At 40.8% G+C, this 20,682-nt stretch overlaps 1 protein-coding gene across 1 annotated transcript in view; it reads left to right on the top strand.

The window, feature by feature from the left end:
• Nucleotides 1–10,764, top strand: part of LOC127185746 (cytochrome b-245 heavy chain) — a 34,293-nt gene extending 23,529 nt beyond the window's left edge. The window contains exons 8-12 of the mRNA XM_051142279.1: nucleotides 2,368–2,621; nucleotides 4,552–4,714; nucleotides 6,494–6,640; nucleotides 9,001–9,125; nucleotides 10,287–10,764. Of these exons, the coding sequence (XP_050998236.1) occupies nucleotides 2,368–2,621; nucleotides 4,552–4,714; nucleotides 6,494–6,640; nucleotides 9,001–9,125; nucleotides 10,287–10,413 (816 nt within the window). The 3' untranslated portion in view covers nucleotides 10,414–10,764. The remainder of the gene's footprint in view (nucleotides 1–2,367; nucleotides 2,622–4,551; nucleotides 4,715–6,493; nucleotides 6,641–9,000; nucleotides 9,126–10,286) is intronic.
• The last annotated feature ends 9,918 nt before the right edge of the window (nucleotides 10,765–20,682 follow it).

The raw sequence follows: 20,682 nt of genomic DNA, 5'->3' as shown, positions 1-20,682 counted from the left end.
AAATATGACATGACCAAACTAGACAAATATTATATTTTGAGGGAAGATTTGTTAACTTGTGAAGAAAATAAATGTTCACTTTCTCCTCTTTCAAATACAAGAAACAACAGTTATATAAAAATATTCCAGCAAGAGTGTTGTCTACAAATATATCTTATTTAGTTAAATCCTCTTTGAGCTTATAGTAAAAAAATTACAACATGAGAAAAATTGTTTTACCACACAAAGTTACAACATGGCAAACAATTTTCAACATAATTTTCTCTATTCAAAATGATGCTTTCCAATTCCTTCTTTCAAAGAAGAGGAAGTCGCTTGCACCCTTTTCATATGAGACATATTTCAATCCCAAGTTTTGAAAATGTTTTCCATTTTTTGGTGGTTACTAAGGGGTCAAACTCAGGCATCATATATGCTAAACATGTACTTTGCCACTTCGCTGCAGCCTTAATAATAACTTTGATTAATAGTAAGTCCCACACTTCTTCATTTTGCTTATGGAAAGAAAAATCCAGCAATGTCACTGGCATAGAGAGGCTGCTGTGTCTGTTTTCCATAACTTTCTTTCTTTTGATGTCCTTTGTTTTGTCTGAAACTCTTCTAGGTATTGTGAGCATCTTCAAAGGAACAGTATGTTACCCTTTCGATTATTTTTTTTAGTTGCTTTCATTTTCAGTTAGCTCATAATCCTACATATTTATAGGCTACTGTGCACTGTTTTCCTATGATATACCTGTGTAATCAAGTAAAGTAGCAGCACAGCTTTCAACTCAAACATGCATGATCTCACTGGTATAAAAATATCCAGAGTCTTCCAGAAGCCTTCACCTAGAAACCAGACTATTCAGTGTAATTACCCTACTGCACACCAGAACACCAGAACCATTCATCCTGACTGTAACTCAGTGCCTAAGTCCTTCCATGTTTCCTTCTGCCCAGTACTCCTTATCTATCCTCTGGTAAGGATTTGCTCCATCTCTATGAGCTGAGCTCTTGCAGTTTCATCATATGAATGAGATTATGCTACATCAACATCTGACATTTCACTTATGTCATTCAGGCTCATGTTGCTGATGGCAAGATTTCACCCTTTTAAGCTGGATAGCATTCTACTGTATAAAGATGCCACATTTTCTTTATCTGTGTATTGTTTTTAAACTGTTAGATTGATTCCAGATCATAGCTGTAACTGAAATAAACTTGGGAGTGAAGAGATCTTTTTGACACGAAAGAACATTTGCTTTCTGTTTCCTTTATTCTGTTCTGTTTTAGATTTATCCATTTACTAGATTTGTATTATTTGAATAGATTTTTTTCCTATGGACATTTGTGTATATGGAAAATAAATATAATAAACTGGCTTGAGGAGAGATGGATGGTATCCTCCCCAAGTGAGGAAAAATGTAGAAACTCACATAATTGGGCATATTCAGGTGTGATTTGGAACAGAGAGCATGGCCAACCTTGTGTTGGGGTTATTGCAATATACTTAGTGAACTTTGCATATTCTGTCTATCAGCTAATGATCTCTCTTGCTCTGCAGAGACAGAAAGAGTGAGAAGGAACCGTTTTGTCTATTTTTGTATCTTCTTTAGCCTGAGAGAGAGACAGAGGGAGAGAGACAGAGAGAGAGAAAGAGAGACAGAGACACAGAGAGACACAGAGACACAGAGACAGAGAAATCACAACAGACATAAGTTTTGATTTCCTGCTAAAGACTGTGAAACAGAGAACTGCATGCAAAATGCTTATTAGGAGCATGTTCTCAGGGGCTGTACTCATAATGAAAGTAAAACCAGATGTGGTAGCACATTCCCATGATCCAAGTAATCAGGAAATTGAGGTAGGAGGGCAAGACTTCAAGGCCAGCTTGGGCTACATCACAAGCTTCAGGCTACCCTGGACCACACGCAGAAACTATGTCTCAAAACAAACAAGGAAAAAGGTTAATAAATTAAGAAAAATAGAATGAGGAAGAGAGAAAGGCTGACCTAGCCCACAATGTGGTTGCAGCTACAATGGCAGCTGATCCTTATAGGGAGTGTTGGTGTTGTCTCAGAGTGTAGAGAGACTAGGACTTCATGTCCAGATCTCAGGCCATCATTAGCCATCAGTTACAATTGAGGACAAATCCCAAATGATAGATATAGCTGCTGAAGGATCTTCTGTGTTGGTCCTAAAAAAAAAAAAAAAAAAAAAAAAAAAAGAAAAGAAAAGAAAAAGAAAAGAAAAAAGAAACAAAGCAAAACAAGTAAAGCATCTTATAACTAAGTATTTTATCTATACTTAGTTAAGATATCCATTTATCCCTGAAAGCACAAATGTTTTGGGAACATGTAATTTCCAGGGTTGTGTTTTATTCTCCAGGTAGTCACTCACCCTTTCAAAACCATTGAGCTTCAGATGAAGAAGAAGGGATTCAAGATGGAGGTGGGACAGTACATTTTTGTTAAGTGCCCCATGGTATCCAAGCTGGAATGGCACCCATTCACACTGACCTCGGCTCCCGAGGAAGACTTTTTTAGCATCCATATCCGTATTGTGGGAGACTGGACAGAGGGACTATTCAATGCGTGTGGCTGTGATAAGCAAGAGTTCCAAGATGCCTGGAAACTACCTAAGTGAGTACAGAGCACATACTGCAAATGTGGATGCCTTAAGGAGAATTGGTGCTAAGTAGTTCTGATTCCCCATACCTCACCACATGACTTTTCTCAGTGACAAAGTGCCGAGGTATGAAAGATACAGGGGTGTTTCTCTGTGTTACCCATTGTATGTGGTATGTTTATGCATAGGATTAGATATCTTAGGTGAACTATAAAGCATCAAATATTAATAATACCCTCAACATTCTTTAAATGTGTAAAGGTCAAGACCAAGTCATACTAACTTTTCCTGACAAACATCATACCAGAGATATTCTTTTTTTGTTGTTTTTTTTCAAGGCAGAGTTTCTCTGTGTAGCCTAGGCTGTTCTGGACTCACTTTGTAGACCAGACTGCCCTGGAACTCACAGCAATCCACCTGCCTCTGCCTCCCCGTGATAGCAGAGATATTCTTAAAATTTAAATGACATCATTTGTTCCCAATTTTCTGAGAGAGTACCAGATTGATTTCCAGAGGGGTGGTACAAGTTTGCACACCCACCAGCAATGGAGGAGTGTTCCCCTTTACCACATCCTCTCCAGCATGTGCTGTCACTTGAGTTTTTGATCTTAGCCATTCTAATAGGTGTAAAATGGGATCTCAAAATCGTTTTGATTTGCATATGTTTGAAAATAGTATTCATGTTGCATAGTTGTCTTCACTTGCCTAACACAGTACTGGGGACTTTTCAGTAGAAATTAAAGAACTGGTTTCTGAATTGTTTAATGAATAATCAAATGCACAGATATAGCTGATAGGCAGCTCAGGCTTCATGTGGGTCCCCTAGTAAGGGGAGCGAGGGAGGCTGTCTTTGACATGGACTTTGTTGCCTGTTTTTTGATCGCTCCCTGTTGGTGGGGCTGCCTTGTCAGGCCACAGGGGAAGAGGATGAACTCAGTCCTCATGCTACTTGATGAGCTGGGGTGGGTTGGTGGCAGGGGGTTGGGCTCCCCTTTTCTGAGGACTAAGGGAGGGGGAGGGGGAACAGGGAGGAGGGATAGACTATAAGAAGATAGGGGAGGGGACCACAATCAGGATTTTACATGAATAAATAAATTAATTAAGAAAAAATAAGCAAATGGAAAGGGGTGTTGTTAACACTATGTTATTGTGTAAAGAATTGTTACTTAAATGTGTAATACAATTAGGAACTTCAAATTTAGATTGCCCTGGCAGGGTGGGGCCTAGGCCTGGCAGGGTGGGGCCCAGGCCTATAATCCTGGTACTTGGGAAGTGGAAGCAGCAGGATCAGGAGTTCAAGGTTCTCCCTGACTACGTAGAAACGTTGAGGCCAGCCTGGGCTACATGAACTCTTGGTTCAAACAAACAAACAAACAAACATAAAAACAAACAAACCAAACAAGGGCCTATGTTTTGATGAGTAAGAGAGCTTGCTGTCCAGACCAGATGTCCTGAGTCCAATTCATGAAGGAGAGAAACTGCAGAAAGTTCTCCTCTGATCTCATGTGTGCTTTGGAATATGCATACACATAATAATAATAATAATAATAATAATAATAATAATAATAATAATAATAGCAGTAGTAGTAATAATATAGTTTTCCATAACAAGAGACAGCTGGAGTTGGAGAGATGGCTCAGAGCACTGGCTGTTCTTCCAAAAGATCTGAGTTTGATTCTAAGCACTCACAACTGTCTGTAACTCTAGTTCCAGGGAACCTGTTGTCCTTTTATAGCCTCTATGAGCACCAGGCATGCCATGGTACTCAGACATACACACAGGCGAAACACATACACAAACTATAAAAATAAACAAATCTAAAGAGGGTATGTGTGTGTGTGTATGTGAGATAGGGAAAGAAGAAGGTTTTCAATTAGCTAATCATTCATATTCTACTGTACAGATCAATACACCTATAACTATCTCCTTCCTTGTCCACTCAGGATAGCAGTTGATGGTCCTTTTGGCACAGCCAGTGAAGATGTGTTCAGCTATGAAGTGGTGATGCTAGTGGGAGCAGGGATTGGAGTCACGCCTTTTGCCTCCATTCTCAAGTCCGTCTGGTACAAATACTGTGATAATGCCACCAATCTGAGGCTCAAAAAGGTCAGTTCCTCTTATTTGCTGGAGGGCCTGGATTAGATGTCACTCTCTGAAAGGGTTATCAGCTAAGTTAATGTGCTCGTATCTAAGCAGACCTGTTAGTAAAGTAATGTGCTGTATTTGTCTAGCAGTATTATAAATTCAGCAAAGTGGAGAAAAAGAGGAAGGAGTTAGAACTCCAGCCCAACAACTCCACTTTGAGTGTGCACATGCATGAGCAGATATATACACAAACACATGCATGCACACGCGCGCGCGCATACACACACATACACACATCCCACAAGCAGTGCTGAGGGTGGCAGCCAAAGCCTCAAGTGCTCGACCACTGAGCTACGCCCTTGGGCAACCTTTTCCAGTTTTCCCTCTGTGAAGTTATATATTTTTTAGAAATGTATAAATATGAAATATGTATAATTGAAGACCCTGTTTTCTACAACTTATAAATAGAAAGGAATGCACGATTGGTGATGGAACCCAGGACCTTACACCCGCTAATCAAATGCTGTGCCACCAAGACACAAAGTCGCAATCATTTCCCGTTTCATATCCGGACGGGAACTCACTAAGTTGCCTTATGTTTACTGTGTAGCCCAGGCAGGCCCGCACTCTGCTGCCTTCAAAGCAGTTGCGATTTCAGAGCTGAAGAGTGGCGCTTACAGAACAGTGGCAGGCCAAACTGCAAACATAGGTTTTGTGTCATCCGGCATTACATAATGACACTGACTCTATTTTAACCCCTTCAAACACTGCTTTTTAGCAGAATACGGCAGGAGATGTGGAACTTTCTACTTGTTTATGGATGTCTCCTGGATATAAATTCCTAGGCACTTGTTACATGTCAGTTACTTGTAAAGGTGCCTTGTAAATCTCAAATGATTCTAGTGACTGTTAAGACTGCTTCTGATAGCCTAGCTACACACTTCATTCTTCTGTTTTACCTCTTTTCTACGGGAGGAAGATATGAGTAAAACCATTTTTCCCCCTAGGAACTTGGGAGGGTCTGGCAGTCTCAGGCAGGGAAGATGTCCTGTAACAACCACTGTGGTGATTCCTTTGGCCTTTCTCAGAGCAGATACATAGGGAGCCAGGGATTCTGGGAGAGGAACAACAGCCAGCAGAGGGAAAGTAGGGAGCCACAAGGTGGGGCTTAGCTATATCTTTGTATTATTGATTTATATTTAAATATTTAGTTTTATTTGTGTCTGTGTGCTTGTTCTGTGCATGTGTGTGTGCCCTCATGCACGTCTGTGTGCACACATACACGTCTGTGTGCACACATACATGCACGCATGTAAGGGTACCCCTAGAGGCCAAAAGAGTACATCAGAGGCCCTTGAACAGGAGTAACAGGCAGTTATGAGCCACTTGACACAGATGCTAAGAACAGAAGTTTGGCCCCTGGAAGAACAAAAAACCAAACCAAAACAAACAAACAAAAACCCAAACCACTCTTACCCAGTGAGCCACCTCTCCAGCAGCTCCTGAAAACTGGTATTACTGATTGGCCTGCATGAACGTCAGAGAAGGTTTCTGTAAACTAGCTTATGAAGTATCCATACACACCCACAATCCCAGCACTTGAGAGTCAGAAACAGGAGGGTTTCGAGTTTGGGTTCAACCAAGGCTGTATTAAAGACCCTGTCTTGAAACAATGACAAACATCACCAGATTTCTGAAAACTTGTTTCTAGGCATTCTGGGCCTCATGAAAAAGTTTAGAACATTAAAAACCCATTTGATGATGCTGATATAATCAGATTTGTGTCCCATCTTTCTTCAGATCTACTTCTACTGGCTGTGCAGGGACACACATGCCTTTGAGTGGTTTGCAGACCTGTTGCAGCTGCTGGAGACCCAGATGCAGGAAAGGAACAATGCCGACTTCCTCAGCTACAACATCTACCTTACTGGCTGGGATGAGTCGCAGGTGAGGACAAGAATTCAGTTCTCAGGCCCTTGTGTGTCCAGAGTGTGCTGGCTTCCTTTTACCTATCGGTATGTTCCATACACTACTTCTCTGCTGTCCTCCCCTGCCCCCTCCCCGAGCCCCGGCCAAGGATTCCAGTGACTCAGCTTGCTCACACTCACCATAAGATAGTTAGACCAGTCAGATTCCAAACTAAGGGGCCTGTGTTGGTATTAGAACACTGTTTTCACCAAGGAGCTGGAATCTCAAAGCAGATGGGGAGGAAACTCTAACCCCTCTCTCTTGTACATATTCTTTAGTGTATGTTATCTATGTTTTATGATGTTCTCAATACATTTATACTCAGTCATCTCTCCATATACTTGAGGTTCAGCATCTGTATATTTCATCAACCTAATCAAAATATTTGAGGGAAAAGGAACCATACTGAACATACATTTTTTTTCTTGTCATTGCTCCCTAAACAATACAGTATAAGAACTACATAGGGTTTACATTGTCTGAGGTGTCATAAGTAATCTAGATATGATTTAAAGTATGTTAGAGACGAGCATTTATGGATTTGGGGATCAAAGGATTGGGGTTCTACAACTACGCCTTTGCAGAGACTGAATTCTGTTCCAGCATTGTTTTTAGTGTTTATACAGATTGTCTAATTTTATGTTCTCAGCAACCCTATGATAAAGTAACTATTATTATTATCTACATTTTATTGATAAAGAGTCAAAAAGCCTAGAATTGATTAGGTTATTTGCATAAAGTCACCTAACAAGTAACTGGCAGAGTCCAAATATTCCAGAGCTGGCATTCAGCTACTCCCATCAGTTTGTGAATATTAATAACAAATAAATAAACATACGTATGATGAAGAAAATGGAATATATTATGTATACATATATATATGTGAATGTGTCATGGAAAATATTTGGAGACTACTAAAATAAAATGAGTCAGTTGTCTACAACTGAATGCAATAGAGTCTCCCAACAGGAAGAGTTAGCGATAAAAGCATCTTTTAATTGACAAGGTTAAGAAATATTATATGTAGCTGCATTTGGGCCTATAAGAGTTCTAAATTTCAGTCTGGGAGGAGAGTCTTAATTGATTAAACATTTAGATCAGACTTGCCTATAGGCATATCTGTGGGGCATTGTCTTAGTTGCTAACTGAGGTGGGAAGATGCAGCCCATGGTGGGTGGCACCATTCTTTGGGCAGGGGGCCCTGGACTATATAAGACAGGAGAAAGCTGGGTGGAAACCAACAGCAAGCAGCATGGGTGAATTGCTTTCTTCCTCCTCTTGCCTGCGGATATGGCCAGCTGTTTCAGGTCCTTGCCATCCTGACTTCTCCACAGTGATGGCCTGTAATCTGTAGTTGTGAGCCAGAGAAAGCCTTCCTCTCCTAAGGAGATTTTTATCATGATATCTTGTGACAGGGACAGAAAGGAAACTAGGACAGATTCCCTGCAGTACAAGCTTGCCTCTCTTAGAGGGCATTATAGTCTTTGGGGGCAAAAGCAGAGCCTCACCCTTTTGAGTCAACCAGTGAGGAAATAGTTAACTATAATATTATTTGATTTAGCCTTGCAGTCAGCTAAAACTTGCTCTATGACCTCAAGGCCAGGCTGTGTCTAAGACAGGAAGGAATAATGACTAACTGCCCTTATTATTATCATCAGTTTACCTTTTAGCTTTGTTAGTTTAGGACCAGGAAAGAAGAGCTAATTGTGCTACTGCCCTCAGTTTCCCTTTGGCTCTATAGGAGTTCAAAGCCCCGAGTCACAAGCAGCTGTAGGTCTAGATCATGCAGTGAAAGGCTGGAGCCACTTTCTTTTGGATCCAGCAATGGAAGGTCAATGCAGGAAAATGAGTTACAAGCAGCTGACCAATTTCCCATTGTACCATTTGAAATCCATCTCCGTTTAATTTTTCTAATCCCCTGCGTATACTAAATGGCCCAGCAGTGAAGGTCTGTAGGATTCAGGGGATAGCTAGTCTTCTCATTTTGTTATCTCATCTTTGTTTGTGTTATATTTCCTTTCCCTTTGACTCTAGGCTGGACTTATTTGGATTGCAGAAGAGGATTTTTCTCCTTAATGCAGGGCAGTCTTGCTTCAAAGAGTGTCTCATAAGGAACTGACTTATTGATATCCATATAGCTAGTATAGTATCTGGATAGCAGATGAGTACAGAAGACTCTTTTATTCCCCTTCTTCCTGAATAGCACCCCTATCATTGTAACATGTGTGTGTGTGTGTGTGTGTATGCGCGTGCGTGTAATAAGTGGTAAGGGCTTGATTTGTGAAATACGTATGTTACACCACGCTTCTTTTTCTCTGAATGTATATCCTTTGCTACAGGCCAATCACTTCGCTGTACACCATGATGAGGAGAAAGATGTGATCACAGGCCTAAAACAAAAGACTCTGTATGGACGGCCCAACTGGGATAACGAGTTCAAGACAATTGCAAGTGAACACCCTAAGTAAGTGGTCCTCCACTAATGTGTTCTTGAAGCTTGTGATCTGCCTAAAGTAGCAGCTTCTGACCTCTGACTGCACTTTATAGCCTAAAAGTTAGCAGTAGCCTTTCCATAATACTCTAATTGGGTTGAATTCCTGCCAAACAAATGTTTGATATGTCTGAATTCAAGAACCAATCTTTAAACCACAGCAAACTTATATGGAGAGTAATTCTCTCAGTGTCCTACCCCAAGATTCACCATGGCATTTCTTTTCTTTACTTGTCCAAATTTCACTAGTGTATCTATTTATTTTAAATAGTGAGTACAGCTTATGCTTACTGTTAAAAATGTTATGCCTTCGCTTTCAGTTCAAGTGTCTAAGGCTAAAGTCATACGTTGACAGATATGTTTCTTTCTATGTATTGCCACTACAGTTTTAGCCATCATGAAACCTCGAGGAAATTCCTGTCTCTTAGAACACATGAAAAACTCAAGAGCTTACCATGAATATATATTTTCGAATAGATGTGGCAAACACTTTGACCTACTATTGCAACATGATGTTATGATCTACAAATGTATTGGGTTGCCTACATAGCAATGCATGTGGCCCATTGGCCCCAGGTTTGATGTGCCTGCTTTACTGAACCATTGCAGTCTACACTTTGATGAGCACATAAATTACCTTGCTTTGTTTTTACATATAGACTCTGACTTATTAGGCCTGAAGTTGGGCCCAGGAACCTGCATTATTAAAGACATGTGGCACAGGACCACATTTTGAAAAGCAAGGCTTTCAACTGTAAGATTTTCAAGGGATGAAGCTGCTGTCAGAGTTGGGACACCCAATGAGGGTTTGTTACTGACTTCAAAAATCAGTTCATTGGGGGTGGGGCAGGTAGAGTCCTACAGGAAAGTACACTGCAGCTTTGCATATTAGCCAAGATATCTTTGTGGTAGAAATGTCCAAAAATTCTGCTTAGCTCTCAATTTCTAGAGATATCAACTACTTTTGATTTTCCCTGTGGTCAGAGTCTAGCCTGTTCCTTATAGTAATTTAAACATTTTTGTCATTTGTGGAAAAATAGGAATGGGGGGAGCTCTACTTAATAGGAAATTTACCCACCTACTTTGCTGCCCAACTCACGCCAAAACCTGAAACTTTCTTTTCTTTCTCCAAAGCACCAGAATAGGAGTTTTCCTGTGTGGCCCCGAAGCCCTGGCTGAAACCCTCAGTAAACAGAGCATCTCCAACTCTGAGTCTGGCCCACGTGGAGTACACTTCATTTTCAACAAGGAAAACTTCTAACCTTGCTCTTTCACGAGGAAACCAGTGTATGCTGCCAAACACCCCAATAGTGATGGTTGATTTATGAGTTCCATCCTCTGAGGAAAAGAGGAAGAAAGGAAACCATAATGACACAGCCCCCTCCCTAAAAAACTCCCCAAAGATTGTTTGCTAGTCACAGGTCACATTTGCATAGAGCGTCATGGCTTTCAGAGCACTTTTTACACACATTGTTATGTTGCATTATTTCATATTTCCCTCTGCCATGCTAGAAGAGAGTAAGGCAAAAGAGTTTTCTGGGACTTGTTTTAGGATAAACAGTAGGAGCTCAAATACTTTCAGCACATTCCCTCAGATTCAAAAATTGAAGCCAGATCTGACTCCAAGTGTGGTAATCTTTCTATGTTTCATACCAGTTTGGGTCAGGAATCAGTTTTTATACCTTCCCCCAGCAAGAAAGCAGAACAAAGAGCAGCTCTTCATTTTTCATCGTTAACATTTGCATCCTGCTAAGAGAGACTTACAGGAGATAATGATGCTGATGGTGACTTAATACTTCCTAGTGACCCTATTAACATAGACGTAGATTCCAGTTTACCAGCACAACAGCCTAAATGGATCAGAGATTATTCTTACTAAGGAATATTAGACTGACTGGAGTTAAGGTAGCGCTCTGCATTTAGCATGGAATTTGGCATAACAGGTGTTCAAGGTCAGTTTATTGAATGAGTGAATAAATGAATGCAAACATTTAGGACTATGTCAGAGTGGAATTAATTTAAGGTCAGAGACAAAATTACTCCTCTGTTACTTTTATAGACCAGAGGATCCTGATTTCCCTGGGAGTAGAGAGAAAGACAAAAACCAGTAGGATGGCCAGGCCTAGTGTATTCATCTCACTGTTACCTTGAGGCAGGATGGATAAATTCAGAGACCTGTCCTCCTATGATGATGCTGGCTAGCATTTCTAGTCCCAGTCTGTAAGCTGGTAAAGAAAAACACATTCATTTACTGGCAGAAATGGTCGGTGTCAGCCCACTCTTGTGAATTTTGAACTGAATTCTAGCAAATGCGTATCTGAAAAGACATAGCCTGCTTAGAACCCATTTCTTCCTTTGCTTAAATACCTGCACAAATAGGTCTTCTGTATATAGATACTAACTTGGTTTTATTCACAGCATTTTCGTCACTACCATTATCAGCATCACCATCTTCCTGAAATATAAACCCCCGAAACTGTAATCCCCAAACAACTGAATAGATAGTGAAATCACATCCAATATCTATGAGTATCCAGAAGTGCAAGGCAGAGTCTAAATCACTGCTAGAGCAGTCACAAGTTCTTTAAAAAAAAAAAAAAACTCCTGTTTTTTGGGAACTAAAAGCAGCTCTGATTGCCCCACCACCAGGGACACAAATATTTATAACTATTCAGCTTTGGTAATGAGGAAGGAAGAGTAGAGGGAAGGGCAGAAGCTTCGTTGGAGAGAGAGTGCGGGGACACCAGGAGAGAAAAGGAAGTACAACATTCAAAAGGAAAAGGTTCTCACTGGGGTCATGTTTCACCCTCCATTTCATTCTCCCATACTGTGTAGAATTGAAGGGCACATGCAGACTCGTCTTGTTTTGACTTCCTATCGTACCGAATCGTTTCCATTCTGGTCACCCAGTTTGACAGTATGTGAGCACGGTGATGGGACTACATGAAGTGACAGCTCAGATGTTCCTTATACCGCTGCTAACATCTGTCGAGCACTGAAGCTCGGTTCTACCAAATAAGGCCTTCCTAGATGCACACGTGGCACCACGAGAATTCTTGCCCTTGGAGAAAGGTCCAGATTCTTTGTGTTGCACCCTAGGTATTATTATGTTCAACATACATTTGTTTAGTATAATGACCCTGAGACAGATGCTGTATGTTTTAATTATTTGCCGCAAAGTTTGAGCTAGAGGGAGACCCTGTTACATGGACTCTGAACATACCTTTTAAACAAAAGCGGGATTAAGTAATGAGTCAGTGTTCCTCCAGTTTCCTTTTTTTCCCCCTTTCCTTTATTCTTCTCTCACAGGATACATTCCGAACACAGCCTCCCACTTCCCTTTGCCCAGCCCCCACCCGCACCCTCCCCCCCCACCCCTAACCCCCCCCCCCCCCGCACACCTCCTCTCCCCCAGATCCACTGTTCCTCTGTTTGCCTTCAGAAAGGAGCAAGCCTCCCAGTGATTTCGGCTGAACACAGCATAACAGGATGAAATACGACCAGGCACAAACCCTCATATCAAGGCTGGATGGAGGAAAAGGGCCCCACGAGCAGGTTATAGTTCGTATAGTTGATGGACAAGAATGCAAGTGTGCTGCTTGTTTGAGAACTCCCTCTTGACCCCCAAGCCCCCAGCTCCCAGCCTCTAACTCTCAGCCACTAGCTGTCATCACAGCTCTTTCAGCGCTTAGCTCTTAGAATTTAGTAACAGACATTGAGATCTGTATTCAGTAGCAAATATAAAATGAAAACACGAGGCTATAAAGGATCTGCTTAGTTTTTCCTGCTTTTGCAATATTGTGTTTATGGAATGTGAATACTTGCAGCCATTGTTTATGAATAGTTTGGGGGAGAAAGTGATCTGGAGATAACTTTTAGAAGTAACTATTAAAGCTGGCTTAGATGCTGATCAGTGAGCTTTTCCTGTGTCTTTGTTATTGAACTTGTTTTTAAAGGGTGAATCCAAACAGCAGAGATCCTATCTTTTTCCAAGAAGGTTCTTCTAAGTGTGTCCATCAGTTGCAGCCCTGCCTGTCTAAGTAATGCCTGGGGCTGTGAATGTATGCTTCAGGGCTGATCTGTTGTTATCATGGGTGGAAAGAATATCACTTAAGGCAAACAAGAATAATAGAAACAGCAAACTCATAGTGATAGCCTACTACTATGTCAGACACTTCGCATACACCTCAGGTACTCCCCTCCACAATGCCACAGCACCATTTTAATCTTCAGTTTGTTGATATGAAATCTATCCAAGGAAAGATAATTGATAAACAAAGGTCGCACAGATGTTAGCATTGAATCCACGTTTCCTAGCAACAGGGTCTATGTTCTTCCCATTGGCATGTTAAACAAGGTCCATGGAACCAAAATATGCACTGAGAATGGTTGAGTGATGATGGCAGTAGAGACCAAGTATTTTAGTATGTTAGTGAAAATAGGATCCATGTTGATCCAATTTTTCATTTTTAAATTAAAATAAAATAGGATGCTGGAGGGACAAAAGAGATAGTGTGAATGATGTAATTTTATTTAAAATATGTAAGAATATATTTTAAAAAGAAGTGAATAGCCAGATGTTCTGATGCACACATGTAATCAAGCCCTCAAGAGGCTAAGTCAGAATTATGAATTCACGGCCACGCTGGCCTACATATCCAGACTGTTTTAACCCCTCCCCCACAAACAGAAAAAGAGTTACTTTCCTTGAAGAAAAGAAAGCTCTGATGACTCAATTTAAATATATATATTTTTTTTATTTTATTTATAAACATTTGTGTCTTTCAGAGAATGGCCAGTGTGTGTGGGGGATGGGGGCAGGGCGGGGGGAGGAGGTCGTAGGGTGTGTGTGTAATAAGTTTTCTTGAGAAGGAAGTGAAATTATAAAATGACAGAATTTCTCAACTTGAAGTACTGTTCTGCAGAACAACAACAACAGAAATGCTGACAGTGGTGAGACAGTCTGACCACTGGTAATTTCTAAAATGTGGAAAATTGATCAACCAGTCAAGCTTGCCTTGGGATTGTTTGAATGCTATAGTCTTGCATATTGTGTTGGTGAATGAGGACTTAGTCTACACAAACTGGTTGGCCCAGCTAATAATAACTGGGACTATATTAGCAATTACCAAGAAAGTATAATATCTCAAATTTTATTAAAAAGAACTCAATCCTCAAGTTTTGTGGCTAAAGAGAAGTATTAGGAATGGCAGGGCACAAGGAGCTTCTATGAGCTAACTTGAGGGATTTTACCCTGGGAAATAACAACAAATAAAGATTGTGCTTGTCTATTTTTTTTTTTTTTTTGGAAAAAGTCCCAAACACTATATCCTGAAACTTGATTCTTTGGAGAACATCACATAGTCAGCAAACCTGATTTATATTCAAACGTCAAGTTCAAAACATCTTCATAAGCCCGACAGTAACATTCAAATATTAAATAATCACCTGGTCCTTTCCCATTGTTGGATAACTTGATTGTTAAGCATCACTTTCTTTCAGTTATGCAATTCCCACTTGTGTAACTATATAATTGCTAGCGAGAAAGCTAATCATCGCTCTTCAATGTCAAGGTACAAGAACAAAGCACCAATTTCCCCCAAAGCCTGTAGATCAAGGTGCAGCTATTATTGTGTTGGTTAGTAAGAAAATTTTTACCTAAACCTCTCTCACTCTTTATGGATTGTGTCTCTGTTGGATGAAAAGCACCATACTTGTCTATTGGCATGGAAGTTAATCCATACCTGGTGTATAAAGGTCAGCAGGGCTGGCTGATCTTCCTGTTTTTCAGTGATCAAATGGCTAAAACATCACACTCAGACATCTGTGCTGTCAACTACCTGTTGCGTTCATTACTAGGCACTCCATTCTGCTAGAGTGCCTCTGGATTGTCTGAAATCAAAGGCAACAGCAAGCTTGACCATGAACAAATCACAAAGGAAGTTGTTGCAGGATATTTGATCACACTGCGATCCCCAAGATTGTGTACTGGAAAACCCTATTTCTATCTGTGGTGTGGCTTAGCCCTAGCACACACCTTTAATCCAAGAGTTTCCTATAAATAGGATTAAATAAAGGTAATCATAGGTCAAGAGGCAGAACAAGCATCCAATTGACAGGCAGTGAACATAGGAAAAAGTACTATAGAGAGTGAGAGGAAGTCCAGAGGACAGATAGAGACATGTACAGAAAGTAGAAAGGGGGGACATTCAGTCTGAAGGATTTTTAAGATAGTGTGGAGAAGAAGGAGCTTCTTCCTGGATGTAGGCTGAGTTGGGTGTTTTCTCTGCCTCTCTGAATTGTCAGGCTTTTACCCCAGCATCTGACTCCTGAGCCATTATCGGTAAAATCGAACATTTGGGATTTTGTATTTATAGGATAACAGTTCCTAATCAAGTTTGGTGGTTTTGCTTTTATTGTTTGCTTTTTGAAACACTTCAACACTGTATGACAAATGAGGTTATAGGTTTAGAAAAGACATCTTCAAATTGTCTTTTGTTAGGAAATGACAGCGGGAAACAACCATAGTGTACTGACATGAAAAGAAAGTATACATCAAAGACAGACTCTAGAAAAGATGGTAACGTAAGTAGAAAATAGAGCATATGATGATGTTAAAAACAACAACAACCAGCATGTGGGCTTTGAAACCTTTTAGTAGATGGGTGTGTTTTTCCTCTGTAAAACATAATTGGCAAACTTTACTTTCTATTTAGTACATATGAAACGCATTGAAAAAACCTTTGCTTTCCATTTAAGGCTATTATATATCAAAGGCTAGGAGATGGGGGTAAAAGAGAAAAGTGAAACAGAAAGCAATGGTATCATTAACTAGAGAGAATGGTGAAGTATATTGGCTTTGAAAGAGGTAAATGCTTAGATTAATTGCAATTTATCCCCCACATTTCCATTTCTCTCTGTATTCATGCGATTTTCAATGTAACTTTGTACCCGTTTCCATCAGTAGGTGAAATAGTCCCTTTAAGCAGTGCACCTAGTCCATTGAATCTGTAAATCTATAATGGCTACAACACATGACTCAGATCAAAATGAAAAGGTCCCAATAATGTAAATGTTTGATTTTCAAATTTTACAATTAATAGGCATATCATAGAAGACCTAATTGTGGATAAAATGAAATACAAATTTACCAACTGTGATACTATATAATTAAAGGCTGAGTAAAGGAGGTGGGGTAGTGGCAAAAGTTGAGGGAATAAAATGATACATATGGGGCTGAAGAGATAGTTCAGTGCTTAATAGTGCTTATTACTCTGGCAGAGAACCTGGTTTCAGTCCCCAGCACAATGTCATACACATAAATCCTTCTTAAAGAAAAATTTGAACTTATGTGTCTGTATGTGCCTGCCTGAGTTTATATGCACCACTGGCTTGCCAGGTGCTCACAGAGGTAAGAGGGCACCAGACTTCCTGGAACCGGAGTTATAGGTTGTTGTGAACTATCTGATAGTGCGCTGGGACTGAAAAGGTGGCTTAGTGGTTAGGAGCACTGGCTGGTCTTCCATAAGACCTGGGCTGGATTCCCAACATACACATGGTGGCTCACAACTGTCTGTAACTCCAGTTCAAGGAGATCCAAAGCTGTCTTCCGGCCTTTGAGGGTACCAGGCATGCATGTGCTTGTGCAGGCAAAATGTCCATAGTTATAAAACAAAAACAAAATAAGGGTATATAGTACCTGTGTATAAAGAGGCGACCATGGAAAATAATCTTTACTTCCCGACTCAATTTCTATTTTAGTCAGGATCTAACCACACTCCGGCATCAAAGTGTAAATGGGCAGGAGAAACAGGACTTGATGGATTGAAAAAAAAAGAAGACAAAAAATTGGGTAGACTTGGGGGAATAGGGGAAGAGGAGTGGATATGATCAAAATACATCATAGGAAGTTCTCAAGAATATTTTTTTTTAAAAAAATCTCAACGATTTGCAGCAACATAAGTCGTTTATGGCCACATTACATGATCATTGCTACTTGTATTAGCTAAGAACATTATGTATTTCATCTACTTTAACTTTCAGAATAGCCATTATCTCTGCTTTACAGACCAGGATGTTGAGGCAAAGAGACATCAAACACTTTCTCCACTATCACACACCTAGGGCACGCTAAGAGTGAAATCCAGACTATGTGTTCCCATAACCTTACCTTATGGCTTCATAGAAAAATGATGAAGAATCAATAAAAATGAATGCAAATGCTGGCTAGAAGCTGATCTCAAAATCTGACCTTAGGAAACACTGCTAATTTAAAGCTAAATTTTTAACTTTGTGATGGCATATAAATAAATGCAAAATTAAGTCATGGTGTTAACTAGTTAAAAACTGAGAGTAACACACCTCTAATTTAGTAAATTAATTCAGTTGGCCAGGTGCTTAAAGCATCATCTTTCAAATACAATGTAGTGTATTTGGCTTTCAGGTCGAGGGTCACTGTAGAGCCTGGCAGAGGAAGAGAAGGGGAGCACCTGAACTCTGCAGAAGTTGGGTAGAGATGAGCCTCCTGCAGTTGACGTCATTGAGAGAACAGAGGCCCTGGGCAGCTAACAAAGGCAGAGAAAAGCTTTTGTGTGTTGAGTCACTGAGAACTGGGGGTTGATTATTATCATCGCAGCATGACTTAGGCCAGGGCTGATTCATCACATCAGCTTTTAGGGATGGGTCTTCTTGTCCAGCATTTTTGAGATAAGAAGGGTGGCATGGGACTCATGAGGAAAAACTAACATTCTCAGCAGGGCAAGGTGTTTGTGTGAAAGTTTATATCCTTTCCTTTCCCAGCTTTTAAAGGTTCCTGACCTTCTAATTCTGCCAAATCTCAATTTTCTTTTTAAGATGACGTATTTTCAACGTAAGAGAAGAACTTTTATTTGTTCTGTCCTTTTAGGTTCACTGGTCAGACAGTTTGAGGGATACAACACAGCCCACGGTGGCACGGAAGGTACAGTGATATGACTCAACTGTTTACACTTCAGAAGGCATAGAACTATGACTCCTCTGATTTTCTCTTTGAGCTCCTATAGCCGTGGCTTACCTTGCTGTCCCTCAAACGTACTGGTTGATTCCACTCCTAGGTCTTGACATTTGTCATCTCTCTGCCTGAACTCATTTTCTTTCACATCTTTCTTAATCCTTCTCGTTTCCCTCAGGTTTCATCTGAAATAGAAATGTTATTGGAGTGGTCTGCTTCGCTCAGTTCATTTAAAATAGTAGCAGTCCTGCTATTTATTACCTCTGCTTCTATCACTTCCTGTCTTCCACCCTGCTATTGGTCTATAGCACACATTAGCATCTGGTCACATCTGCTTATTGGTCACTTCACCAAAATGTTAGCTCAACGAACAGTTTTGTTCACTTTAATTTTCTGGACTTTGGAATGCTATCTATTGTACAGTGAACATTAAATACCTGTTTATATGTTGCTTGTAGAAAGAAACCAAGGGTAGTCTGTGGAAAAAGCATTGGAAAAAGTCACAAAGACAAGACTAAAGTTGAGAGATCTCACAAAAAGCATCAGGATTCGGGTAATTTCTCCCAAAGAACTGTCACAAACCAAAAATGGTTGCTGTTTTGACTACCTATACAGAGGCCTATGGAAAGTGACTCCAGTATGAGTTTAGAGTTTAACATGGTCTAACAACTTCAGCAGAAGGCTGCTTTGTAGCAGAAGCTGGGGCTCTATGGGCATCCATTGTAGATAAGGGGCCAGAGAGGACAAACACTCATCATTTGGAATCTCATAGAAACTAAGTTTCAAAGTTTATATTTCACTACACAATCATAAGCAAATAGCTCCCATCTGTCCCCTGGTGGCAGCAATGCTAAACTACATGAGGAAACAAACTAAAGATTAGCAAGCAAAGCTTTATTTCAAAGCAAGTTTCAGCCATATATGGGCATTTGGTTTGTGTGTGAGCATGCGTGCGTGTGCAAGTGTGCGTGCGTGCATGCGTGAGTGTGTGTGTGTGTGTGTGTTTGCATGTGTGCTTCTTCTTTCGATAAAGATTTCCAAAGGAAGCCTGGCCAGGTTTCCTTATGTGTGTGTCTTGAGTTCAACATCAAAGGAGCCAGTTAAACAGAGGCCATTATCTCACAGGTATGCTTGAGTGTAATATAGTTTTTAGTCCAGACAACCTTCTTCCCTAGCTTTCTGCTAAGTGTTTGTAGAAAGGATTTCTGCTGTGGCTGGAGTGCTGGCAATAAGCAGCCTCGAAGTGCTCTCCAATTCTAGAATTCTATCACCTATGAGCCATCCTCAGGGTTCCCAAGGGAGATGATGGGCCAGCGGCTACACCTGTTCAATCTGGTAAAGGCCGAAATCAGAATACAAAAAGAATAGATTCAGCTTCCACAGCAGAAGATGAAGAGAGACTTCATAAGTCCTCCTCGGAGAAAGTGAAAGGATGTTAGAAAAGGCAAGAAACAAAGATGGAACAGAGAGAAACAAGCAGAATGCAGCCTCTGTTGAAGAGCCAGCTGGAGGCAGGGCAGATGAATGCTGCTGCTTGGATAAAAGTCTGGTTTGTCTTCAGTTCGCTTCAGGTCTTCCCACTTCAGTTGATGTGCAGACTCCCAGTGGTATACTTGGGTTTGGTGTGGCCCCCCCCCCAGCCCCTCGTTTGTTGACCTCTTTGTCCCCTACTGGTGGTGCTGGGTTTGGAGGTTGTGAACACATTAGGAGGAATTAGTTCTCTGTGGCTACAACTTGGGAGAGTGTATGTGGTCCCCCTGCCTGTGCACTCCTTCTTGTCCATCATGATATGAGGCTTCCTTGCCTGTCTCCTGGCTGCCAAAAGCTGAACAACTCTCCCCTGTAGACGAGGGCCACCATGGTGTTCTAAGGCTGTCTGAGGCCCACCAGCAGAGCACAGGACTAAGGACTAGAAGATTGAAGCCGTGAGCTCAAAGAAATCTTTTCTTCTCCAAGCCCTCCTCTCTTGTACTTTTTAGAATAATAAAAGCAGGTGACAACACACTTAGGAACCACTAGCCAAAGTAAGAGCATTAACAGAAGAAAATTCTGAAGTCCCACTTCTGACTCTACTCTCAACCCTCACCGGTAAATAATTCGGTATCTGGAGGTTTTTCTTTACTCTTTAAACATTAACGTTTTAAAAGACCCAACCTGTTCCCTTTCTTTTATAATTGAGTACAGCTTAGAAAGGTGAAATGATTCTGTTCCAATCACACAATCCATTGCAGGTAGAGTCACAGCTGAAATGCGGGCCTTCTTACACTCTACCAAGGGCCAGCGTTGGCAGCCGAGAAGCAAAATTAAGCACATAAACGAAACTGATCCCAGTGAACAGTGCTCAATGTGCTTATAGATATTTCATAAAACTTCATTCAAATCAACAGATGAGAAAAACAAAATTTTGGCAACCTTAGTGGTGCCGTGGCCAAGTTCTGGGACAAACATGTATGAGACAAACAACATACACACGCACGCACACACAAGCACGCGTGCACACACATACGCACGCACGCACACACGCACGTATGTACGCACACT

Source organism: Acomys russatus, chromosome X (assembly GCF_903995435.1).
Source record: "Acomys russatus chromosome X, mAcoRus1.1, whole genome shotgun sequence".
NCBI lineage: Eukaryota > Metazoa > Chordata > Mammalia > Rodentia > Muridae > Acomys > Acomys russatus.
The sequence above is the reverse complement of the archived record's forward strand: the minus strand, read 5'-3'. Positions and strand labels throughout refer to the sequence as shown.